The 9,439-nt window shown below is 37.9% G+C and overlaps 1 protein-coding gene across 6 annotated transcripts in view; it reads right to left on the bottom strand.

The window, feature by feature from the left end:
- Camsap2 (calmodulin regulated spectrin associated protein family member 2) overlaps positions 1–9,439 on the bottom strand; it is a 136,732-nt gene that overhangs the window by 12,154 nt on the left and 115,139 nt on the right. For all 6 annotated transcript variants that reach the window (XM_017797438.2, XM_017797439.2, XM_008830269.3 and 3 more), the window contains 4 exons: positions 8,869–8,962; positions 6,018–6,052; positions 4,292–4,358; positions 1,789–3,988 (listed from right to left, as the gene is read on the bottom strand). In XM_017797438.2, coding sequence (XP_017652927.1) covers positions 1,789–3,988; positions 4,292–4,358; positions 6,018–6,052; positions 8,869–8,962 — 2,396 coding nt within the window. The remainder of the gene's footprint in view (positions 1–1,788; positions 3,989–4,291; positions 4,359–6,017; positions 6,053–8,868; positions 8,963–9,439) is intronic.

Here is a 9,439-nt window from a genome sequence, read left to right as displayed (position 1 = left end):
AGATTATAGAAAATTATATATTATATGATATGTAAGATTTTATATATATAAGCTCTGTGGTAAAAGCACTTGCCTATCTTGCTTGTGGTCATAGGTTCAATATCCAGTATCCCATTTAAAAATAAATAAGGAGTCTCAACTGAAGACAATTGGCAGTATGAAGAATAGAATGGGGGGCTGGAAAGATGGCTCAGCAGTTAAGAGCACTGGCTATTCTTGCAGAGGACTTGGGTTCAGTTCCCAGCATCCACATGGTGGTTAACAACTTTCTGTAACTCCAGTTCCAGGGGATCTGATGCCCTATTCCGACCTCTGTGGGCACCATACATACATGCAAGCAGTACACTAATATACATAAAATAATACAAAGCATTAAAAAAAGAGTAACATTTCTGATTATAGAAAAAAAGATATTCCATATGGCAACTGAGAAACACATAAAGATGAAAAAAGTGGATAATTTAGTAGAAAAATGTTTTACTATTATTAAGAATTCTATTTACAATAAATTGTAAGATCTTTATTATAAGATGTGATTCTACTCAGATTCAAATCTGTCATTTGGTTGCAGTACTACTTACACATACTATATTTAGTACCAAGATTTATATTCCAAATTTATAGTACACGATTAGAAATGATCTGTTTCAGTGCCTTAACCACCCATACAGAAAAAAGGGAAAAGAAAAAAGAAATCATAAAAACACACACATTTCCAATTATAGAAAAATAATACTTTACAATTTGAAATACAAATAGATAATATCACACCCAATAGATCAGGTACTATATCTTTTTACAGTGCTTTTTTACTGTTTCGTTTTTGAGATTTTGAGACAGGATCTCACAATATAGTCTTGGCTGACCTCAAACTCACAGATACCTATCTACCTGCCTCTGCCTTCTAAGTGCTGGGATTGAAAGCATACACCACTACACCCAACTTAAACAGTACTTTGAGAGGAGACTTTTCAGTGGCTGAAGGAATAGTTCAGTGGTAAAGCTCTTGCTTAGCATGTATATGTGAGACCTTGACTTTGACTTCCAATACTGCAGGGAAAATTTTTTTTTTTAAAGAAGGGAATTATTTCAATAATAACTGTTCAAACTAACATACTTTTAAAAATGTTTCACCTTGTAAGATCTTATCTCCTCAGTTTGTAAACAATTTTTAAAATAATTATATGCAAGGGTGTTTTGCCTGGATATATGTAAGTGCACCCATGTTGTGCAGTGGCCATGGATTCCAGAAAAGGGTGTTGGATCCCCTGGAATTGGAGTTACAGATGGTTGTTAGTCACTATTTGAGTGCTGAGAACTGAACACAAGTCCTCTGCAAGAGCAGCCAGTGCTCTTAACTGCTGAGCCATCTTTCCAGCTCCCTTGTAAACAATTAAAAAACAAAAACCAAAAATCATGATCAAAAAATTTTTAAACCTTAATGTATATGAGTATTTTTAACAATTGGTAATGGAATCAATCTTATCTTCAAGAGATATGAATAGCTGAGGTTTTAAAAAAGCTGTAATAAAAGAGAGACAGAGGAACAAAAACAGGAAACATAACCTAAATATAAGCTATGTTATAGTTCTGAATACATACTGGAATATTGTTGTAGAAACCACCGTGTTCTTGAATATTACTATAGTCTACAAGAGACACATTTCAGGAATGGCAGACTTGTAGCAAAAGGGACTGCTACTGAAGAAGTAAACATATCAACTTAGAACATACATATAAACAAGCCCATCCAATGAGGATGCTCAAAACTATGTGGATTAATATTACCTTAAAAAAGAATCCACAGCATACTTTCTGGTCATCATCAAATTGTTCTTTATCACTTTCTCCATCATATTTTTCAAGAGATACATCACTCTTTTCAGGGGGCTTCAAATCTGACAGAGAAACTTCAATCAGATTAACATTTTTAGGAGTAGTAGGTGGGAAAATGGGTTTAGCGGGTGGATCTGTGGGTTGACTCAATTGGTCCTCATTTGGTGTCAGACACACAGTCTCTGTGACAGGCTGTGACAGGACTTCAGAAACTGTTGATTCAAGAGGTTTGACCTCCTTTCCGCCAGAATTTTGTTCACGTGGTTCTGAAGTCCCTTTGCACTCCAATTCCTCTTTTTTAATCTCTTCCTTAGGCTTGGATTCCTTTAATTGAGGCTCTCCGTCATCCCCAAAACATACAAATGATCGTGTCTGAATAGGAACCTGACTTGGTGAAAACCTCCTTAACCGAGGAAGACTGTCCACAGACCGAGGGGGTGTCAAGGTTCGATTCAAAGGTGTTATTTTTAAATCATTTGGCCTAGGAGTCCTTTGATTTTTAACAGAAAAAGATGTGCTCTTCCTGTTAGAAGACTGTGGAGATGGATGAGTAGGCCGTGGGGAGTCCGATGAGAATGGTGCAACAGTTGATGACAGGCCTGCCTGTCTAGGTTTAAAATCTCGAATCTGCTTCTGTGGAGAGGGCTGTGGAGGTGAGATCACCCAAGACTGCTGCTCTCTCATCTGCATTAACATCTCCTGCTGAAGGGACAAGCGCTGCATTTCTTGTTGTAGAAAATGTAGGGATGAATTTAACTTTTCAATGGACTTTGTGTATTCTAAAATCTCTCCTTCATTTAAAGTCTCTTCCGAAGGACTTGCTAGGTTCCACGACTTCTCAGGATCAACAGGAGTGGTTGGAGACTTCAGCCATTTGGCCTGAGGATTCTCCATGCTTTCTTTTATATCTGCCAGAGACTTGCTCCTTTGTCCATCAGTTTTTTGTGGTTCCTTTTCTTTTGCTCGATCAGTGTATACTTTCTCATCCTCTGCACCGGCTGCTTCTTCTCGAAGAGGGGAAATCCCATCCCCTTTCTTTTTCACTACAGTTAGGAATGCTGTCCTTCCCATTTTCTGCCTCTGTTTAGTAAAAGCGGCTTCCATTTTCTTTTTCTGGGCTTCTATAGCACGTCTCTTTTCTTCTAGTTTCATCCTAAGATGCACCATTTCAGAAGCCAACAGCTGTGTAGTGTCTCGTCCTTGAGTAATGCCTGTTTCTTCTGGAATCTGTGCCCAAGATACCACATGAGGAATATTAAGTTCAGAGCCTTCTGGTGTAGTTTTTTGAGAACTGCTTCCACTACTTTTCCCATCAGTATGATTCAGTTTCCTGAATTTCTGTTCAGCAAAGCTGGTCATTTTAACTCCAGAACTAGAAGAAGCACTGCTCCCTGGTTGGGACTTGGTACTAATGGTACTTGGACAGGGACTCAAAGCTTCTCTGGGATTGCTGGTTCTCATATCATAGTCCTGTAGAAATTTAGATGCGTCATCCATATCAGAGTCTAAGCTCACAGTATAATCTCTCAAGGAAGAGTCTTCATCCATTGTTTCCGGAATGTCTTCTGAAGGAACATGAATTCCAGTGTCAACTTCTGTAGTGTCTGTTACGGGACTCAAGGCACCTTTTGTATCAGTAATGTTATCAGGACTAGACTGATTTAGTTTAATATTTGAATTTAGGATGCTCAGTTCCTGGCTATGAAGAAAGAAGCCATTAGCAATTTGGTCTGGTCGAGGTGTATGAGGAGATTTTTCAGTATCATGAATTATCTGTAATGCTTCTTCAATGCTTGGTGTCTCAATCTGATTGCCAAACTCATCCAGAAGTACTCTATTTTGTAAAGCCCCATTTGGAAGCGTGTAATGAATATTCTCATTAGAATTTAGTTCATTTGTATTAAGAGGCATGTAAGATTTGAAGTCACCGTGAGGGTCTACACTAACTTCCTCTTCAATGCTTTCTTCATCGTCTTCTCCATTTACTGGCTTGAAGGACAAATTTTTCCTAATGTGTTTAGATGCACGGTTGTTGTTTAGGGTAAGTCCTTCATTACTAACAGAACGAGTGATTCCTTGGTTTGGAGCAGATCTCTGTGCACTATCTTCTTTATCAAAAGAAATGTCAAATGAAACACCGTGCACTGATGTTCTAAAATGTAAAGAGAAAAATCTTTAAGTAACTGCAGAAAATAAGTGATCTTTAAAATACCATTGAACAATTATTTGAAAGTGTTATTTTCTTTCTCCATTTTTCACAATCTTATTCTTAAGGTAAGTTTACCTTTTAAACAACCTCTTTTACCTCTATCATACTATAACCCATGCTGCCCTTTTCAAATTTAGGTACTAATTAAAATCTTTATTTGGCAACTTGGCTAATAACAACAAAAGACAAAGTAAGATAAAATTGGATTTTTTTGATAATGTGAATATGCTAAAAATAACTGTTTACCTTTTCTCTTTAGGCCATGTTCCTATGAAACCATCAACATAAGACATAGATGAAGATCTTCTAATTCCTTCAAATGGAAGAAAGGAAAATTCAGTGAAATCATAATTTAACATATTTGAGAACTTATTTATGGCACTAAAAAGTTAAGTAGCAACCTCATCAGCAGCCAACACTGACAAAAAAGAAATAAAATTATTTTTTAAAAGGTTAGGGGTTGGGGCTGGAGAGAGGGCTCAGAGGTTAAGAGCACTGACTGCTCTTGACCCGGGTTCGATTCCCAGCACCCACATGGCAGCCACGAACCTTCCTTAACTCCGGTTCCAGGGGAATCCGAAGTCCTCTTCTGACTTCCGTGACACTGAATGACATGGGTGCACTCACATACATGCAGGCAATACACTCATATACATAAAAATAATAAATAAAATATTTTTAAAAAAAGTTTAGGTGTTGAGGGGCTGGAGAGATGGCTCAGCAGTTAAGAGCACTGACTGCTCTTGCAGAGAACCTGGGTTCGATTCTCAGCACCCACATGGCGGCTACGAACTGTCTTTAACTCCAGTTCCAGGGGAATCCAAAGCCCTCTTCTGACCTCCGTGGCATTGCACAATACGGGTGCACTCACATACATGCAGGCAATACACTCATACACATAAAATAATAAAAATAATGAATAAAATATTAAAAAGAAGTTTAGCAGTTGAATCTGGGTGTGGTAACTCAAACCTTTAATCCCAGCACTCAGGAGACAAAGGTAGTGGGATCTCTGTGAGACTGAGGCCCAACCTAGTCTATATGGTAAGTTCTACGTCATCTGGGGCTTAAAGGAAACCCCGTGTCAAAACAACCACCTCCACAACCATAACGAAAAGTTAGGGGTTGAGTGCGTTGAGTGTGTAATTTGCAACAGAACACATGACTAGCATGAGAGAGGCCCTGGGTTTAATCCCCAGTAAACCACTTCTTCCCCAAATCCCAGCACTCATGGATCTCTATGAGAACCAGGCCAGCCTGGTCAACACTGAGTTCTACGGCAGCTGGAGCTACAGGGAGACTGTCTTTAAAAAAGAGAAAAACAGGAGGAAAGGGAAAAGAAAAATACTGGGTATGGTAGCACACGGTAGTAATACCAGTGTGTAGGAGATTGAGGCAGGAGGATTAGTAGTTCAAAACCAGTCTGGGCAACACAAAAAGACCTCCTTTAAAAAAAAAAAACAACCAAAAACTGGGCTGGGAATTGTAGCTCAGTTGGTAGAGTGCTCGCCTGGCATGTATGAGACCCTTAGTTCAATCCCCAGCACTTCACCCACTCAGTGTCTATTGCCACACACCTGTACTCCCAACACTCAGAGGTAGAGGCAGGAAGATCAGAAATTCATGGACATCCTTGGCTACATAGGAAGTTTGTGACCAGCCTGGGGTATATGAGACCCTGCCAACAGAACAGAACAAAACAAAAGCAAGCACAAGCTCTAGGGATGTAGTTCAGTGGTTGTATACTTGCTTACCATGATATGCAAAGCCTTTGGCTCAATCCCCAGCACCACAAAACAAAGCAGAATCCCAAACAAACAAAAAACGAAAGCAAGCTTGGAGCTACAAACCACCCTTCTATCATGTTTGCAAAAGCAACTCTTTAGAAAAAAAGTTGTTATAGTCTCATTTATTTCCTAGTTAGTCTACGTAAAATAGCATTTTCCTCAATAGGCTTTTTCAAACACATTACCTGAGGCTGAAGAATGAGCTTGGGGACGTGCATATCTAAAAGGCAAATGATAAGACTGTAAATACAGCTCCTTCCCCAATGCACTTCATAATACACTGAAAATATATTAAGTACATTTCTGGGCCCGTGAGAATGGCTCAATGGATAAAGGCATTTTTCACATAAACCTGGTGATCTGAATTCAATTCCCAGGTAGGAGAGAAGTGATTACAAAGTTGTCTTCTGGCCTCCAAAGATATGTTGTAACCTGCACATCCCCAGCACACAGAAAACACACACAAACACGCCTCCAAAGGTATGTTGTAACCTGCACATCCCCCCATACAGAACACATAAAAATTAAAATCTCTTGTTTAAATCAAATAGCTACATAAAATTATATTTATCTATGTTTTATGTCTTTTAGGTAAACAATCTGAAGTTCTTTCAATGTCTTGATACATTGTTTTCATGAAAAACTGGGAAACTTAAAAAAAAAATGTAAGTTAAATGAAACTCATTAATTTGGACCATTTCGGTCAAATCTAAATCTCCAAAAGCTTTAGGTAGAATAGAACCCTATATAAGACCCTAACAAGCCTCTTGGCTCAGGAATTCATGTCTGTATACCACCAGTGGTTATGTTAAGACAGGGAGCTACACCCTGAAGTCCATATAAAGATAAGAAGCTTTACTGTTATTTAACCTACCCACTTAATACAGGGGATTAGACACATTTTCTTCTCTAATCATAATGACAATTACCAAGATGAAGATTCTCCTTTTAGGTTTGAAGCTGCCATGTTCTCTCTGCAGTCAAGTGAAGTTGCACACCCTGCACCCAATCAATAGTCTGGGGACAAGCAGTAGTAACCACAGTGACCCACTCACATCACATTCGAGCTACCATCAACTGAGAATATGAACAAGCAGCCAAGAATTCAAAGGCAAATAGCAAGGCCATGCTTTTACTATTTAATGAAAGTTTAATCAATGAGTTTTTTCTAGAACACAACAATACTGAAGAATATCAAACGCTATATGACCCTCTGAACCTTTCTCCCAGGATGCACACCTTGCTCTCTTGGTTTATCTGTGGTCACCTGTTAGGCCTGTCAGTAAACGTATACACTGTTCCTTGGGTATATCTGTGATTCCATCTCTGAAGTCAGCTCCATAGTTTATGCCTTCTCAGCTCTATGACCTGAGGGGAACCTGAATACTCAAAACTGGTTATTAAAATGTGATCTTTCTTTTCTTCTTCCTCAAATAGTGGTTACAATGTTGTAAAGGCTGACTTGACTGTCTCATTTTCACAAAGGATTTTGATCCTGTATAACTCCTTATTAACCTGGGAGTCACGTAGCTGCTGGAATGTCTTTTGCTTTACCTGTATCCTTTTTTCTTTCTTGTAAAACCTTTATTTAGATATAATAACATCTGTAGATGTGACCATATTATTTCTAGAAAGAGGAAAAGTTAATGAATCCTTCCTTAAAAGTTCTACAGAACAATAAAGGACCATGTGGAGACTTGGAGAATTTAGAGGGACTAGGAGCTGGAATGGCAGTAGACAGTAACTCTCCAAAAAAAAGGGATACAGAATCTAGCTAGGTTATAGGAAGGGGTTCTCCTAGGGAGAAAATAAAAAAAAAGAAAGAAAAGAAAAAGGGAGAAGGAGCCACTGAGAAAAAAGAAGGCAGGCCTAGTGGCATGACACATGCCTTTATTCCCAGCACACACATACATATGTAACCAAAAATAAATAAAAAAAGTTTTTAGGTTATGAGAAAAAATTTTAAAGTAGTCTTTGTGTTTATTTTTGGTTTAATGACATAAAATACATCATGAAAGTATAAACTTTATTCTAAACTTAATTGTAAAGTTTTCTTAAGTATGTGCTCGTGATTACAAAACTCAGGCTTGACTGAAACCTTGCAGCATTCTTTTATTTCCTCTGTAGGGCTCCTACCTGTGAGAACTTTCTGGTATCTAAAATATATTGCTTCAAAATTAAAAAAAGATTTCCTTTCCTTACCCTCTGATTTACTACTTGTTATGGATTTTTAAAATTGCTTCATTGTTTTCTATTCTGTACCTATTATGCAATTTAGTACAAAAAGATTAAATTATTGCTCTAGGGCTGGGGATGTAGCTCAGAGGCAGAGTGCTTGCTTAGCATGCACAGGAAGTTAGTTTTCAATTATAATTCTCAATTATACAAGTTATGCAGCAAAAGCTTAATTTTAGGTTTCTTATTTGGATTTTGGAATATATTCTCCCACATTTCAGTGTGGTTCATTAAAAACTTATTTATTGGTGGCTGGAGAGATGGCTCAGCAGTTAAGAGTACTGGCTGTTCTTGCAGAAGACCCGGGTTTGAATCCCAGCACCCACATGGTGGCTAACAACCATCTGCAACTCCAGGTACAGGGGATCTGAAGCCCTCTTCTGACCTTTGTGGCCATCACATGACAGGGTGCACTTACATACATACAGGCAATACACTCATAAACATAAAATAAAATTTAAAAATAACACTTTATGAAACATCCTTTTCAGTGCAAAATTCAAGCACATTTAAATTAAAATAGGGCTGGGCATTGTGGCTGCAGTGGCACTGTGGTAGTTATAGCACTTGGGACACAGAGGCAGGCAGAGCTCTATGATTTCAAAGTCAGCCTGGTATACATTGCGAGTTTCAGGCCAGCCAGGGCTATATAGTGAGATCCTATCTCAATAAATAAAAATTTAAAATAGGCCTTAATAGGGAAAATAATTATAGTTTAATTAAAATTTTAACTTTAATGTCAAAATATTACTTGATTTCATTAGAAAATAAAATGGAAGTAGTGATGTCACTGGAATCTACCTTGAGGTGAAGTCAGAACTAGATGAACTATCCAGGATGTTTCTTTTGGCAGCATTCAAGACAGGAACTGCTGACACATCTTTTGCAGGTTCAGCTAGAAAAAGATAAAATTTCAAAATGTATGTTCAACATGTCTCTAACATTATTTCAGAAATTCTGAACCATAATCAAACACTTCAAATTTAATTCCTATTTCCCTTATTACTTATAGAAGAATCATGGATTCTTTGTGGTGGTGCTGGGGAATCAAACCTAGGACCTTTCTCTTGTTACAGAACAACCCTGACTTCTCTTGAAATAACTTCTTCTATCATAAATTCTTCTAAAATAAATTTATCCTTAAATAATTTCTACAAGGTCAAAAGGATTTCTTGATATAGTCTTACTTTAAAAAATTCACTTACGATTAGTGTGAGAGATATCATAAAATAAATACAGGCATTAAAAACAAATATAAGGGGCTGGAGAGATGGCTTAGTGGTTAAGAGCACTGACTGCTCCTGCAGAGGACCCGGGTTCAATTCCCAGCACCCAGATGGCGGCTATGAACCATCCTTAACTCCAGTTCCAG

Source organism: Nannospalax galili, unplaced genomic scaffold (genome assembly GCF_000622305.1).
Source record: "Nannospalax galili isolate Female #2095 unplaced genomic scaffold, S.galili_v1.0 scaffold113, whole genome shotgun sequence".
NCBI lineage: Eukaryota > Metazoa > Chordata > Mammalia > Rodentia > Spalacidae > Nannospalax > Nannospalax galili.
The sequence above is the reverse complement of the archived record's forward strand: the minus strand, read 5'-3'. Positions and strand labels throughout refer to the sequence as shown.